General features: G+C 46.0%; 1 protein-coding gene across 3 annotated transcripts in view; it reads left to right on the plus strand.

Annotated features, from left to right (window-relative positions):
- The window catches only part of LOC139557210 (inositol hexakisphosphate kinase 2-like), a 37,606-nt gene that overhangs the window by 18,105 nt on the left and 1,911 nt on the right, over nucleotides 1–17,590 (plus strand). The window contains exons 2-5 of one of the 3 annotated variants that reach the window (XM_071371722.1): nucleotides 13,730–14,132; nucleotides 16,153–16,357; nucleotides 16,860–17,014; nucleotides 17,391–17,566. In XM_071371722.1, the coding sequence (XP_071227823.1) occupies nucleotides 13,895–14,132; nucleotides 16,153–16,357; nucleotides 16,860–17,014; nucleotides 17,391–17,566 (774 nt within the window). In that variant the 5' untranslated portion in view covers nucleotides 13,730–13,894. Of the gene's footprint in view, nucleotides 1–13,479; nucleotides 14,133–14,347; nucleotides 14,558–16,152; nucleotides 16,358–16,859; nucleotides 17,015–17,390; nucleotides 17,567–17,590 lie in introns of those variants that run through there. The other 2 variants (XM_071371712.1, XM_071371729.1) reach the window with 2 other exon arrangements.

The raw sequence follows: 17,590 nt of genomic DNA on the forward strand, positions 1-17,590 counted from the left end.
CCTAAGGAGAGCCAGTCCTTGGCTACGTGCATGGATGGGATGTTTGCGTCAGTGGTGGTGGCATTTCTTTGTGTTTGTCAGCGCTCAGGCCCCTCAGGCTTTTAATAGCATGTGATAAGGTGTGTGACTGCTGATATTTAGGGCGAGAGGTGTGTGTGTGTGTGTGAGAGAGCGGTTATATTTAGTGTTGATGAGCCATAAGGCATGTGTACACCCATCCTGTCACCTCACGTGTGGTGAGATGAGATCTCTGGGTGAGGAAATCTCAGGAAGGCTGGTGCACACACCAACTTGACACACTGAACCTATAGAAGGGTTGGTTGTTTAGCAACAAAACGGACACGTGCGCAACTGGGGCAAAACAGAGTTATCTTAGATGGTTGTCAACATGTGAAATATATTTAGCCTCCAATGTTTGTTTATTAAAAACATAAATACATTGAGCACTTGTCTGTCAAATAAATCATTACAGTTGTTGGTTAGCTAGTTTGTGAATTTTTGCCATATTAGCATTGACATAAAATCAGTCAAAACACCTCAAGACGTGGTATCAAGAACAAGATGAAACTAGCTGAAATGAGCCACTTAAAGTTTGGTAGTTTCTTGTCATTGTTGCTAGCTATCTAGTCATCCAATATCACAACAGACTTATGCCCCATTGAAGCGTGCACATCGTTTTCGTGACGTTGTCAGCTTACCCATGTATGCCGTGGTGTCAGGGCTCTACGCTGACCTTTTCGACAAGGAGCACGTTTTGAAAAAGGTAGGCGAACACAAATTTAGGAGCACAGTGAAAATTATTTATGGGTAATAAAGCTAGAATCATTAATTTTTTTCTTAAAATTCCAGGTCATACAGCAAAATATTTAGGTGCATACGGGAGTAAAATGGTCGCATTGTAGAGCCCTGGGAGTCAAGTTGACAGGAGAGAGATGCCTCTCCACAGAAGAAGACCCTATTGAACTGCTGACTCAGGCTATGTTGTGGATAAGGCCTTAATTTCCATTGCAAAGATGCTATGAGGCTGCGCATCCCTGGCCACTGTATGGAAATGGCATGACACAACATTCAAACATAAACAAATCATACACCCACTACAGGTATGCTAGATCCCTGTGGCCTGTTTATGAACAGATGCTGCTCTCTGGGTTCTTGGACACTGACTGAACACCGAGGAGTGGGGTTGAGCCAACACCCGTTTACCCCTAGCAGCAGGGGGCAATGGCTAAACTAGTGAAAAGAGGCTCTGTCGCGCACACCCTTGCACCACTGATCAGTGTGTTCAGGTGCTGTCCTTTAATAAGACATATTTAAATTCTCAGCAAATTGAATCAACGTACTTGAGGAGAAGCGCACTCCATTACAAAATTATATTATTTTCAAAGCAAATATGTTTATTGCATTTTGTGCTGAAGACTGCTTTCAAAGATTCAAACAATGAGGGGTGTGTCCTCAAGTCCAGACAGCCTTAACTGGGGCCAGTGATGCAATTCTGCTATCCTGGTTACCAGCAGGATATGAAGTCAGAGTGGGAACTAGGGCTGGGCGATATGGAGAAAATGCGGTACCAGTCAAGAGTGGACACCTACTCATTCCAGTGTTTAAAAAAAAATATATATAGAGAGATTTTTTTTTTTATATTGTAGGATAATAGTGAAGACATCAAAATAATGAAATAACATATGGAATCATGTAGTAACCAAAAAAAGTGTTAAACAAATCAAAATATATTTCAGATTCTTTAAATACCTTTGCCTTGATGACAGCTTTGGTCTATCTTGGCATTCTCTCAACCAGCTTTACCTGGAATGCTTTTCCAACAGTCTTGAAGGAGTTCCCACATATGCTAAGCTCTTGTTGGCTGCTTTTCTTTCACTCTGCGGTCCAACTCATCCCAATTAGGTTGAGGTTGGGTGATTGTGGAGGCCAAGTCATCTGATGCAGCACTCCATCATTCTCCCTCTTGGTCAAATTGCCCTTACACAGCCTGGAGGTGTTGGGTCATTGTCCTGTTGAAAAACAAATGATAGTCCCACTAAGTGCAAACCAGATGGGATGGCATATCACTGTGGTAGCCATGCTGGTTAAGTGTGCCTTGAATTATAAATAAATCACTGACAGCCAGCAAAGCACCATCACACCTCCATGCTTCACAGTGGGAACCACACATCCAGAGATCATCCGTTCACCTATTCTGCATCTCACAAAGACACTGCGGTTGGAACCAAAAATCTCAAATTTGGAAAATCAGACCAATGGACAGATGTCCACCGGTCTAATGTCCATTGCTCGTGTTTCTTGGCCCAAGCAAGTCTCGTCTTCTTATTGGTGTCCTTTAGTAGTGGTTTCTTTGCAGCAATTCGACCATGAAGGCCTGATTCACACAGTCTCCTCTGAACAGTTGATGTTGATGTGTCTGTTACTTGAACTCTGAATAATTTATTTGAGCTGCAATTTCTGAGGCTGATAACTCTCTTTAAAATGGCGTCGGACGAAATGGCAGCAGTTTTACGGGAGCCCAACCAATTGTGCTATTATGTGGGGTTTTTTCGCGTTATTTGTAACTTATTTTGTACATAATGTTTCTGCGACTATCTTACGGCAAAAAATTGCTTCTGGCCTCCCGGGTGTCACAGTGGTCTAAGGCACTGCATCGCAGAGACTCTGGGCTCTGTCGCAGCCAGCCGCGACCGGTAGGTCCATGGGGCGACGCACAATTGGCCTAGCGTCGTCCGGGTTAGGGAGGGTTTGGCCGGTAGGGATAACCTTGTCTCATTGCGCACTAGCGACTTCTGTGGCAGGCCGGGCGCAGTGCACGCTGACCAGGTTGCTAGGTGTACGGTGTTTCCTCCGACACATTGGTGCGGCTGGCTTCCAGGTTGGATGCGCGCTGTGTTAAGAAGCAGTGCGGCTTGGTTGGGTTGTGTTTCGGGGGGACGCATGGCTCTCGACCTTCGTCTCTCCTGAGCCCGTACGGGAGTTGTAGTGATGAGACATGACAGTAACTACTAACAATTGGATACCACGAAATTGGGGAGAAAAAGGGGGTAAAAAAAAAGAGCTTCTGGATATCAGGACAGCGATTGCTCACCTCGGATTAGACTAAGATTTTTTCTACGACAAGGAGGACGCACAGGACATTATCCAAACACCCAACAGGGCCGACATCCCCGCTATTTGCAAGAGGAAGCGACGCAGGTACAGAGGACAAAGAACCGGATGCCTCGTCAGGACCCGGAGAAGGCGAGTGGGAAAGCTGCCGTTACCGTCAATACTACTCGCCAACGTGCCATCATTGGACAATAAATTAGAAGAGGTACGATCACGAATATCATACCAACGGGACATCAACTGTAATATCCTATGTTTCACGAAATCGTGGCTGAATGACGACATGGATATTCAGCTAGCGGGATATACGCTGCACCGGCAAGATAGAACAGCACACTCCGGTAAGACGAGGAGGGGGGCGGTCTGTGCATATTTGTAAACAACAGCTGGTGCACGAAATCTAAGGAAGTCTCTAGATTTTGCTTGCCTGAAGTAGAGTATATTGTGATAAATTGCAGGCCACACTACTTGCCTAGAGTTTTCAGCTATACTTTTCGTGGCTGTTTATTTACCACCCCAGATAGATGCTGGCACTAAGACCGCACTCAGTCAGCTGTATAAGCAAACAGGAAACCACTCACCCAGAGGCGGCGCTCCTAGTGGCCGGAGACTTTAATGCAGGGAAACTTAAATCAGTTCTACCAAATTTCTATCAACATGTTAAATGTGCAACCAGAGGGTAAACAATTCTAGATCACCTGTACTCCACACACAGAGACGCGTACCAAGCTCTCCCTCGCCCTCCATTTGGTAAATCCGACCATAACTCTATCCTCCTGAATCCTGCTTACAAGCTAAAATTAAAGCAGGAAGCACCAGTGACTCGGTCTATAAAAAAAGTGGTCAGATGAAGCAGATGCTAAACTACAGGACTGTTTTGCTATCACAGACTGGAACATGTTCCGGGATTCTTCTGATTGCATTGAGTGCCCCACATCAGTGCCCCCTGTAATCCATGGCTTCTGGTTGGGGTATGTACGTACAGTCACTGTGGGGACGACGTCCTCATTGATAAAGCCAGTGACTGTACGTACATACCCCAACCAGAAGCCATGGATTACAGGCAACATTCGCACTGAGCTAAAGGGTAGAGCTGCCGCTTTCAAGGTGCAGGACTCTTACAAGCTTACAAGAAATCCTGCTATGCCCTGCGACGAAGCATCAAACAGGCAAAGCGCCAATACAGGGCTAAGATTGAATCATACTACACCGGCTCCGACGCTCGTCTTATGTGGCAGGGCTTGCAAACTATTATAGACTATAAAGGGAAGCACAGCCGCGAGCTGCCCAGTGACACGAGCCTACCAGACGAGCTAAATCACTTCTATACTCGCTTCGAGGCAAGCAACACTGAGGCATGTATGAGAACATCAGCTGTTCCGGGACGACTGTGTGATTACGCTCTCCGTAGCTGACGTGAGTAAGACCTTTAAGCAGGTCAACATACACAAGGCTGCGGGGCCAGACGGATTACCAGGACGTGCGCTCCGGGCATGTGCTGACCAACTGGCAGGTGTCTTCACTGACATTTTCAACATGTCCCTGATTGAGTCTGTAATACCAACATGCTTCAAGCAGACCACCATAGTCCCTGTGCCCATGAACACAAAGGCAACCTGCCTAAATGACTACCGACCCGTAGCACTCACGTCTGTAGCCATGAAGTGCTTTGAAAGGCTGGTAATGGCTCACATCAACACCATTATCCCAGAAACCCTAGACCCACTCCAATTTGCATACCGCCCAAACAGATCCACAGATGATGCAATCTTTATTGCACTCCACACTGCCCTTTCTCACCTGGACAAAAGGAACACTTATGTGAGAATGCTATTTATTGACTACAGCTCAGCGTTCAACACCATAGTACCCTCAAAGCTCATCATTAAGCTAAGGATCCTGGGACTAAACACCTCCCTCTGCAACTGGATTCTGGACTTCCTGACAGGCAACCCCCAGATGGTGAGGGTAGGTAGCAACACATCTGCCACGCTGATCCTCAACACTGCAGCACCCCAGGGGTGCGTGCTCAGTCCCCTCCTGTACTCCCTGTTCACCCACGACTGCATGGCCAGGCACGACTCCAACACCATCATTAAGTTTGCAGACGACACAACAGTGGTAGGCCTGATCAACGACGAGACAACCTATAGGGAGGAGGTCAGAGACCTGGCCGGGTGGTGCCAGAATAACAACCTATCCCTCAACGTAACCAAGACTAAGGAGATGATTGTGGACTACAGAAAAAGGAGGACCGAGCACGCCCCCATTCTCATCGACGGGGCTGTAGTGGAGCAGGTTGAGGGCTTCAAGTTCCTTGGTGTCCACATCAGCAACAAACTAGAGTGGTCGAAACACACCAAGACAGTCGTGAAGAGGACAAAGCCTATTCCCCCTCAGGAAACTAAAAAGATTTGGCATGGGTCCTGAGATCCTCAAGGTTCTACGGCTGCAACATCAAGAGCATCCTGACTGATTGCATCACTGCCTGGTACAGCAATTGCTCGGCCTCTGACCGCAAGGCACTATAGAGGGTGGCGCGTACGGCCCAGTACATTTCTGGGGCTAAGCTGCCTGCCATCCAGGACCTCTACACCAGGCGGTGTCAGAGGAAGGCCCTAAAAATTGTCAGAGACCCCAGCCACCCCAGTCAGACTGTTCTCTCTACTACCGCATGGCAAGCGGTACCGGAGTGCAAAGTCTAGGACAAAAAGGCTTCTCAACAGTTTTAACCCCAAGCCATAAGACTCCTGAACAGGTAATTAAATGGCTACCTGGACTATTTGCATTGTGTGCCCCCCCCCAACCCCTCTTTTTACGCTGCTGCTACTCTCTTTATCATATATGCATTGTCACTTTAACTATACATTCATGTACATACTACCTGAATCAGCCTGACTAACCGGTGTCTGTATGTAGCCTCGCTACTTTTATAGCCTCGCTACTGTATATAGCCTGTCTTTTTACTGTTGTTTTATTTCTTTACTTACCTATTGTTCACCTAATACCTTTTTTGCACTATTGGTTAGAGCCTGTAAGTAAGCATTTCACTGTAAGGTCTACACCTGTTGTATTCGGCGCACGTGACAAATACATTTTGATTTGATTCTAATGAAGTTATCCTCTGCAGCAGAGGCAACTCTGTCCTCATGAGAGCTAGTTTCATCATAGCGCTTGAACGTTTTTGCGACTGCACTTGAAGAAACTTTCAAAGTTCTTGATTTTCCGCATTGACTGACCTTCATGTCTTAAAGTAATGATTAACTGTTTCTCTTTGCTTATTCGAGCTGTTCTTGCCATAATATGAACTTGGTATTTTACCAAATAGGTCTATCTTCTGTATACCAACCCTACATTGTCACAACACAACTGATTGGCTCAAATACATTAAGGAAGAAATTCCACAAATGAAATTAACAAAGCACACCCTTAATCGAAACGCAATCCAGGTAGACCACAGCCTGTCGTTTTCCAATGGGAGCAAATGAATCATAGTAGGCAGAAGCACAAGCTAGCGAGAGCCTATTGGCTCGTTCTAACATGCATTGGTGTATTTCCATTAGGGAACGCCTGCTCTGTGAAGTGTGTGCAATAACTCTATTCGCCCTTGCACACCTTCTGAACACTTTTTTACAACTTTGGTAAAGGGTAAAGTCTACTAAACTTTGTCCACTCTGTTTGTAAATTTTTCTAGTTTTGGAAACAAACCTGTGAGATTATAGGCTCCCATAGGAAATACCTATCAACCCATTAGTTCCTACCCTGTCACAATAACTCCTCCCTAGCATTTTCATTCATTATCATGTCAAACAACACTGTATTAAAAGCGCCCACTATTATATTCTAACTATATAATTAGAATAGACATTCTATTCCCATTATTCCAACAGTTAACCCAGTGTTTTTCTCTAAATCGCAAGTCAAATTGCAACATTTGGTTAAAAATAAGGCCCAGATTACTTGCCCATATCGTGCAGCCCTTCGTGGCAGTGTGGAAATGATCTCAAATGCAGAAATTTATGAAAATTGTGACTTTTTGGGGGTTGAATTGTTTTATACTGTTCAATCAGAATGGAGAAAGACCCATTGAAAACACTTAGAATGTATGTGTTGCCACCCTAGGGTCACGCACTACTCATAAAGCAAATGTAGTAATTTTATTATAAAAATATATATATAAAATACCGTCAATGTTTTTTTTTAAATACTGTGATATGGCCAAAATATTATATCGCCGTAGTGTGTGTGTGTGTGTGGGTGGGTGGGTGGGTGGGTGCCGTTATGATTGTGTGTGGGTGGGTGCTGTTATGATGCTGTGTAGGTGGGTGGGTGCCGTTATGATGCTGTGTTTGGCATTACTCAGCTCTGACACAGATTGACTCACGTACTGCAGTGGCTTAGATTAGAAGACATTAAGAGGGGGGCTTTGGATGGGCTTGGCTGTTTTGTAGGAATCCAGGGAGGGGTAAATTCCATTTAGAATCAGTCAATTTAGGAAGATAATTAAAGTTTCTGCTTGCCTGCAGCCTTAGCACGATGCCCTCAGAAGTGGGTCAAATAGGTTGGCATCTCTCATTGGCAACTTGACATCGCCAGTGAGAAAGATCAGTGACCCCTTCATGCATGTCATGGATAGGTTTTAGAGGATTTATGTGGTGTGGGCTGTGGGCACATCTGTAGCCAAGGTAATGCAGCTGTGTCCGGATGGCTGAAGTATTCAAATGTCACCCGTTGCACTCTGGTGTCAATGCTGGTATTTATGGACCTGTTACCTCTCACGTGCGTGTAGCCTGTTCATGTTTATAAACGTGTGCAGAGAATGTTGGTACAGTGCGTAAAAAAGACAAAGCATTCTGAGCCTACTTAGTGTCGTCTGTAAATTGTGTGCATGTTTCTGCCTGACTGTGTGCGTGTCTAAATGTGTGTTTGTTTGGAGGGCGCTATGTATTAGTCTCTGAATAGCCGGTAGCTCTTGGTATTTTACGGGGAGCTTACGTGGTGACCTGTAAAGACTTGGTCAGCAGCACACTGATCTGATGTAATCTGGACTGATCCGTCATCTGTCCGACTGGGGAATAAGCTGACACTGAGGTGAGCCAGCTGAGCCTTCTTCCTGAAACAGCCCAGCAGGAGTGGGAGGAGACAGGTCAGCAGAGGTGTGTTGTGGCGTTTGTCCTTGTGTACAGTCAGTCAGTGGTATTAGTTCTGCCTTAAGACGCCTACTACACCTGTAGCCTATCTATTCCATTCTAAATACAGTGCATTCAGAAAGTATTCAGACCCTTTGGCTTTTTCCACATTTTGTTATGTTACAACCTTATTCTTATATAGATTTATGAGGGGGGGGGGGACAATTGAATCGACACACAATACTCCATAATGACAAAGCAAAAACAGGTTTTTAGAAATGTTTGCAAATGTATTAAAAATAAATTCAATTGATTGAACACGATTTGGAAAGGCACACTGCACACCTGTCTATATAAGGTCCCACAGTTGACAGTGCATGTCAGAGCAAGATCCAAGCCATGAGGTTGAAGGAATTGTCTGTAAAGCTCCGAGACAGGATTGTGTCGAGGCACACATCTGGGGAAGGGTACCAAAACATTTCTGCAGCATTGAAGGTCCCCATCATTATAAAATAGACGTTTGGATCCACAGAGACTCTTCCTAGAGCTGGCCTTGGTCAGAGAGGTGGGTTCCTCTGTGGAGATGGTTGTCTTTCTGGAAGGTTCTTCCATCTCTGCAGCACTCCACCAAACAGGCCTTTATGGAAGCCACTCCTCAGTAAAAGTCACATCCCACCCTGCTTGGAGTTTGCCAAAAGGCACCTAAAGGACTCAGACCATGAAAAACAAGGTTCTCTGGTCTGATGAAACCAAGATTGAACTCTTTGGCCTGAATGCCAAGCGTCACATCTGGAGGAAACCTGGCACTACAGTGAAGCGTGGTGGTAGCATCATGCTGTGGGGATGTTTTTTAGTGACAGGGACTGGGAGACTAGTCAGAATTGAGGGAAAGATGAACGAGCAAAGTACAGAGAGATCCTTGATGAAAACCGTCTCTACCCCAGTCGGAGCGCTCTGAAGGTTCACCTTCCAACAGGACAACGACCCTTAGCAAACAGCCAAGACAACGCAGGAGTGGCTTCGGGACACGTCCTTGAGTGGCCCAGCCAGAGCCTGGACTTGAACCCGATTGAACATCTCTGGAGAGACCTGAAAATAGCTGTGCAGCAACTCTCCCCATCCAACCTGACAGAGATGGAGAGGATCTGCAGAGAAGAATGGGAGAAACTCCCCAAATACAGGTGTGCCAAGCTTGTAGCATCATTCCCAAGAAGACTCTAGGCTGTAGTCAATGCCAAAGGTGATTCTACAAAGTACTGAGTGAAGGGTCTGAATACTTATGTAAATGTAATATTTAAAAAAATATATATATATATATATCAATTTGCCAAAATTTCTAAACCTGTTATTTGCTTTGTCATTATGGGGTATCGTGTGTAGATTGAGGAAGGAGGTGGGGGAAAACTATATATATTTTTTTTTAGAATAAGGCTGTAACATTAAAAACAAAAGTCTAGGGGTCTGAATACTTTCTGAATGCACTGTATGTTCTAAAGCACTGAACATATAGGCCTTACACATTCCTAGAAGTAGCTTTACAAATCCAGGATGTTTTGGAGTTAAGCTAAATTCTGCCTACAGTGCTAGCTTGCTTGTTTACGAGCTACAGCCTTTGTCAATGTGTCCTTCATAGCCCCAGGCTGCTCTCTGGGTTCACTACAGTAGTTCCTCCCTTCTGTCTGAAGTCACTCAGCACCTACATATTATCCCCACTCCAGTTACTCCTCTGTTCTGCTCTGCCCAACGTGCCAGTACCCCTGGCCTCATGTTAGTATGAAACTAACCTTGTCCACCTCCTGCCCCCTATGAGCACTCCAGCACCACAATGTGCCCACCACCATACTCCCAAGACATTCTGTCCGAGGCGCGCTGACATTCCACCACAACCCGACCTCTGTCGTTCCTCATGCAGCCGTGAGAAACTAGCATGGTGACAATAACCCCAGCTGAACAGCAGACCTGTCAGACCCTCAGTGTCACTGTAGACCAGGGGTATTCAACTCTTACCCTACGAGGTCCGGAGCCTGCAGGTTTTCTGTTCTACCTGATAATTAATTTCACCCACCTGGTGTCCCAGGTCTAAATCAGTCCCTGATTTAGAGGGGAACAATAACAAAATGCAGTGGAACTGGCTTCGAGGTCCAGAGATGCGTTTGAGGGCTGTAGACAGATGTTTTTGTTAACTTATTTGTACCTCCATATCATAGTTTGATAGGACATCCACAAGTACTTCAGCATGTCAGTCAGTCACAGCTCCATAGGGTAGAATGCCATCCTGATCCTGTCTAGCTCTGCTGGCTGGAGGCTTCTAATCCATTTTGGGGTCTCCTGAGGATATTTCCCTCAAAAACGAGTCCATTGTTGTGCCCCTCCCTTAAAGTCTTGCAAGTCTCTTCAAAGTTCAGGCCAAAGTCAACATGTCTGCAGTGCTGGCAATGACCATTGGAGTGAGAATGTTATTTGCCAGTAGGTCAGACATTATTGGCAAGACGTGTCATTTGGGGCTGTGACTGACTTCTGTGTGCGTTCTATGGAGACTGTGTGGAGGTGAAAAGGACCACTTCCCTGAGCTCTGTGCTCCTATTGGGTTCCCAGGCTATGGCCTGGTCTGTCAGCAGATCGCTGTGTCTTTGTCTCTCTGGAACACACGACAGGAACACTCAGGGCATTAAACAATCTACCTCACTAACGGCCCCATGCCACGCTACTGCTCTTCAGCAAGTCCACTAGCATCACTCTCTCTCTCTCTCGCTCTCTTTGACATTCTTGTGCCCCTCCCTAAAGTCTTGCAAGTGTCTGCAAAGTCTAGGCCAAAGTCAGCATGTCTGCTGGCAATAGGCTACCGTTGGCATGGATATTGACCAATGTTCAGGTCAGAGATGATTGGTCAAGAGACAAAGCCAGAGCAGTGTCAGTGTATTGCTTCATTAGTGTTGTATAATGTGGTTGTGTGTTGCCTACCTGACAGTCCCTTTGTGCCCTGTGCCGTCAACCTGTGTTTGTCTGTGTGTTTTAGTTCCGTTTTTTTTCCATTTCCCTCATTTCTTCCCTGTAGTTTTCCAGGATGCTGGATTAGAGATATTACTGTGGGGATTTCTGCTACTGCCTGTGATCTGAGGAGAACCAGCCAGTGTCTATCCCCTCCACTGCTACTGGGCCAGGCACGCGGGCGCAACGCACACACACACACACACACACACACACCCTACGGGCAATTCCATGGTGACGGAATTACGCTTTGACACGTTTTCACTTTAAAATGTATGCCAAACAAAACCATTTATTTCAAAGTTTAACAAACCATGCAACTTTATGCACAAGGACTGCTTTTAACAATTTCCACTGAAAATGTTACAAAAACTAATTTAGTGGAAGAACTTTGGTAATGGAATTACAGTCAAATCTTATTCAGGTTTCTATGTGATCAAAAACTCTGTTAAATATCTGCTCCGAATGAAGATTGAAATGTCTGCTGAAAGACTGGGGAGTCAGCTATGACGTGGCACCTTAGCTTAGAAAACATATATTTTGGTTATTGAACTACAGTAAGTGAAGTGGATTTACACCTTGTAACAGAATTATGGTAATGGGATTATGGCATGGGTCCCTGGTCTGTACTACACAGAAATGCATAATTATGTTTGTCATTCTCCTCATGTTTCACAACTTTGGTCATCACAGTGCAGAGTACAATACAGCACAGTAGAGTACATGACAGTACATTACAATACAGCACAGTGGAGTACATGACAGTACAGTACAATACAGCACAGTGGAGTACATGACAGTACAGTACTACTGCATTGTATTAGACTACTCTATTGTGCTCTACTCACTGTACTGCACTGTGCTATCCAAACTTGTGAAACATACGTCTATGATAGGTTCAGATTTGGTCCGGTCCGTCTGGGCGTTAACATCAAGGCCAGGGTGGACTGACCAACTTTCAACTACTTTTCAACGTCCATGGACATCCGGTGTCAGTCGGTGCTCCGTGTGTGAGGCTGATGCTCACAGTAAATGGAAAAAGAGGGGACTCGTGGTTAGGTGTCTGTAAGAGCTGGGAGAGGTGACATTTAACTGGAGAGAAAGACAGACCGAGAGGGGAGGGGTTGCTGAACATAACAGTATGGAAGAGGGAGGACCGTAGAAGGTGACCCAACTGTGGTTTGTGACTATTATGATTTCCCATTGTATCCAATTCAGTTGCAGTAAATCCCTTTAATATTTTTGGGAGTAAGAGTTTGAATTCATCATTCATAAACAGAATTGATGTCTACCATTACTTGATACTTCTATGACTTCATTTCACAAAAATATAGACTCTTAGCTTTCATTTGACACCCAAATTGGTATGCTCCAATGAACTTCCCATGTTGGTGCTCATGGGTCCTTTTCCATGGAAATGCCCCTACCTGTCCTGTTGTGACTGGCAATTCTGTGAATGAGGAGTTGGTATGTTCTCCCTTCTTGAAACAGATTAGCCTAGGCTACCACGAAGGGAAGGATTAGTGTCCACCCTGCAGCTCAGGAAACACAATCACTCCCTGTTCTCTCGCTATTCGCTGACTCGTTCTGCTGTACAGGGCCCTGCTCCCAGTCAGCATGTTTTGCCTAGCTAGTAGTTATAGGCAATGTTGGCAGTTTATCTTCAGAGGAATCTGGAAGACAACGAACACTGTTTTATGTTGCCCTTGAGACTACCTTTACCTTAACTGACACCATTATTTGCACCAGACCGCTGTTTGTTCTATAATCAACATTCTGTGGCTCTCAATGTTATTTGTTATAAAGCAAACCATTTGTTACTGTGTTTACCAGTGTTTTTGTGACATATTTGACTGTCTTTGCAAATGTCAAATGGCTGTATGTGGTGCTAGACTGTATGTGGGCACTGGGTCTGCATTATTTGACCACCAGTCTCACCTTCTCAGCTGGTGGTCTGAATTAGAAAATGCAGCTTGTTGAATGAGGTTGTTATTAAACGGCTTCTGTCATACAGAGCAAACAGCGGAGTTCAGCTCTGCCTTCATCCCTCCTCCCTCTCTGTTTCTCTGCTTCTTTCCTTTTTTCTCTCTCCCCTCCCCCAATCCCCTTCCATCCCTCTTTGTTTGCTTGCTCTCTTCCCTCAATGGGTACCACCCAACAACCTGCTTGTGATTGGTGGAAGTGGGCTGAGTGGGCGGGTCTGTTTTTGTGCTTGTGAGTTTTTTACCAGTCCGAGCGAGAGCAGGCTGTCAGTGTCAGAAGGGTTTCAGTGGGCAGCAGGCGAGACTTTCAGTCAGGCTGTGTCTCACTCAGACCACACTCTGCAGAGCAGACCTTCATTTTCAACCTCAGGACACAAAGGACTTTCTGTTTCTACACCTCTCTGCCAACTTTCTAAGGCCAGGAGGAAAAACGGGATTTAAGATTGACCAACGCTGAGACGATATTTCTCTTTCTCTCTCTTTTCCTCCTTCCAGTCACTCTTTGTTTTCATCTTGCAGAATCCCTCCTGCACAGAGGAGAGATCAGGAAAGGAGGGATCAAAATAAACATCAACAGAGAGAGTCTGCGTGGGTGGTCGTCCGACAGCCCTGCTGCACGGTGTCCCTGAGGAGAGAGGCTAATGTGCGTGGCGTCACTGTGCTCCGGATCAGGGTCAGTGGAGAATGAGTCCGGCCGTGGAGGCTCAGACCATGCAGGCCAAGCAGCAGCAAACGCAGCATCAGCTACAACACTATCTGGAGAAAGGAGTCCCGCTTGAGCCCTTCATGCACCAGGTGGGGGGTCACTGCTGCGTGCTGCGTTTTGGAGAGCAGACCATCTGCAAGCCCCTCATCCCCCAAGAGCACCAGTTCTACAAGAGCCTACCCAGCGCCATGAGGAAGTTCACCCCCCAGTACCGAGGTAAGACTGTACCCCCTAACCTCTACCACACCTCCACTGCCATCTACGTGTGTGTGTGACTGGGCTGTCTCTTTTGACCATATCCCAGTCCCCCTCTCGCTATTTCCTGATTGGTATGGAATGTGATTGGAAAATAGGTCAGCTTATTATTGCAGGTGAATGCATTTTTTTTCTCTGCACTTTTCCTTGTTCACGGTCCATGTTAGTGCATGGTTTTATGGTGTAGGGTGTTTTTTAGGGAGTCGAACGGTGTCCCTTCACAGATGGATCAGGTGGGTTCTGTCAATTCTCTAAGGCCCAGGTTAGGACTTTGCAGCCAGCCAGGATGCTGTGCGGTAGGCGGTGCTGTTGGATCTGGCCACAGGAGGGCGCTGTAGCAGTGGAGCACCACCAGGTGTGCTGTCCTGTGTGTAGAAGCATTGGAGGTAAGTCACAGACAGGTAGGAGCTGTGTTTCTCTACCCAGAGAGCATACAGAGCAGGTAGAATGCAGTATAGTACGCATGAAGACCGGGTTAGCGTGTGTGTGTGTGTGTGTGTGTGTGTGTGTGTGTGTGTGTGTGTGTGTGTGTGTGTGTGTGTGTGTGTGTGTGTGTGTGTGTGTGTGTGTGTGTGTGTGTGTGTGTGTGCGCACACACAGAGAGAAATGCTTTCTAACATTTTCAGAAATAATTCAGCAAGGAGAGGGTTAAATCCATCATACAATGACATCAGTATCTAAGGCTTGAGGTTCAGAAGGCAGGGTCCTAACGTCCACCAGATCTTGTTAACTCTCACTGTTCACCACCAGTGCTGCGTCTCCCCTCTGCTTAGCCCTTTAACAGTGGGTTATCTAACACTACGGGTCACTGCAGCTGTTTGTCTTTAGTACCTGACAGACAAGTGAAAGGTGAACCTGTGTGTGTAAACCGGGGGCTTTCTACCTCCTTTTTTGACATTCTAAAACAAGGCTGTGGCTTGATACTCAGTTGCTTTGGATCTCATATACTCACACCACAAAATGTGTTCTGATCCTATAGGAGCCAATTACTCCTAAACTTTATCTCACTTTTTCATCTTCAACCGTTTTCCCTTTGCGCTACTGTACCCTTCCATGTCAATTTGCAGCTGTTGTGTTCTATGCATCCCATCCCCACATAGAGATTGGGTGGCTGGGTGAGGGAGTTGGGGTGGTTTTGGGTGGGGGATGTCTCATGAGGGAGGGGGGTTAGAATGTTGTACATACGGGATGGGCAGAATGACATCAGAGTGACTGAGGGATTGAAATAGGCTTTGAGTTCATCCGTCTGGTCCATCTACAGAGACTATGTATGCTGCTGTGCTGTTCTCTCACTGTACAACTTGTTGTAAGGCAATATGCATAGGTTTACATTATTTGTGGTTTTTGGTACTCTGGTGTTGGTGACAGTGTGTTTAAGATATTTGATTTTATTTACTGTGTAATAATATTACTACTATAATGGTTGGAGAAACCAGCTCAAATCACTTCAAATAAATCCGATTTTTAACTGCATCTGCTTGAGCCTTGTGTGGTTTCTGTTTTGGAGTGACTTTCCTTTTCTGCATGACAACAACATACTGTACACAAATATATATATATATACAAGATTTCCATAATGTCACAGCCTCTATTTGTTGTCTCCATGCCCCATATCGCCCTCTGCCTCTCTCTCTCTGTGTCTCTGTCTCTCTGCCTCTCTCTCTGCCTCTCTCTCTGCCTCTCTCTCTCTGCGTCTCTGTGGAGTTGGGAGATCTGTATCTGTTTGTTATAAAGTTTTTTGTCCAGGTCCTTTGATCAGGTTGAGAGAAGCCAGGGCAGACGGCTCTAAGAAAAAGAAAAAGAAAAAAAAATGCTGGAGAGCAAAAATAGTTGGGATAAGACTCCAAATACTTCCCAGTTTCTTGTTTGCTGCTGAGAAATGAAAATAGTGTTTCATCAAGAGACAGTCAAAAGAACCATTGATGTTTCAATGAGGTTGATATCTTACGAGTTTGTCTTCTTCCTTTCCTCTCTCTCTCAGGTGTGGTATCTGTGGGTTTTGAAGAGGATGAGGAGGGCAACCTGTGTCTCATAGCGTACCCCCTGCACAGTGACTCTGGGGTTGGGCACCTGGAGAATATAGATCTGTCGGTCAACGGCGAGCCATACAGCAAGATGCTGCACTGGGGCAACAAGCAGCTGTCTGCCCGGAGTCTGCTGGACTCACACGAAGACAAGGACAAGAGGTGAGACGAGACAGATTGAAACGCTGTTACGGAGACTTACTGTGACACTGATGAAGAGACATGCAGGGCACCAGAGTTGGTGATCGTTATGGTGAACACACGCAATCACTAACACATAACTGACAGATACACTAACACAGAAAGCACTCTGAAATACAAGCAGGCAGTACCCATCTGATGTGAGTAGATGATGATGTGGCCAGGCTGGGGTTAGTTAGAGCCAGATGGTTATGGAACAGAGCCCTGATCACCAGGCCAGGAGGGGCAGAGCACAAGGGGAAGGGTAAAGGGTAGGGAAGCGACAGGACAGTCGAGGTTGATGCAATCTGACCAAGCATACACTTATAATATGCCGATCTTTGTCATGTACCTTCCATATAACATTACCTGACACCTATGTTGAGACACATTGTATCAAAGGTTCTAGAACGTAAACTTAATGGTACAATAGGGAGACTCCCTCCCTGCTCTCCACCCCGCCTGACTCTCCTCTCTCCCCCAGTCATAAGCATGAGGAGGAGGAGCTGGAGTGGCTGCAGCAGGAGGAGGTGCCTCTAGAAGGCAGCAACGCCATCCAACACAACCCCTGGAGACTCCAACTCCAACAGAAACACCTGCAGAGGATGAAGGAGAACGCCAAGCACCGCAACCAGTACAGTATCCTTTCATTACCATAACTACTCTAAACATCAGGCCATCCAGCACCTGCCTGCAGGGGTTTTCCATGTACTGTACCTGATCTTATTACTGTGTGCTACTGCCTATTTCTTCACTCTGCAGAATCTTGTGCCCAATGTAGCCTCACAATCTTACATATAATGTACTTGTGACATCTTTGTGTTTGTAAGTGAAGTAGATTGATGTGAGGAAAGGCTAAAGATAGATTTGTGTCGGGTCCATCTGATGAATTAGTGTCCGCTGAGAGGGAGTCAGGTCTTCCTACTACATTAGTGGAGAGTTGTCTCCATCAGGTCCATTAGAACATGTGATTCTCCTGTGGCGAAAGGCTCCTTGACTCAGGACCCCTTCCCAGAATTCATCCTGCTGGAGAACCTGACGTGGCGACACACGGTTCCGTGTGTGCTGGACCTGAAAATGGGCACGCGGCAGCACGGTGACAACGTGTCCGAGGAGAAGAAGGTCATGCAAATCCGCAAGTGCCAGCAAAGCACTTCAGCCTCCATCGGAGTACGCCTCTGTGGCATGCAGGTGGGCACAATGTTAACGTGTGTG

The sequence above is a fragment of the Salvelinus alpinus genome, chromosome 2 (assembly GCF_045679555.1).
Source record: "Salvelinus alpinus chromosome 2, SLU_Salpinus.1, whole genome shotgun sequence".
Lineage (NCBI taxonomy): Eukaryota > Metazoa > Chordata > Actinopteri > Salmoniformes > Salmonidae > Salvelinus > Salvelinus alpinus.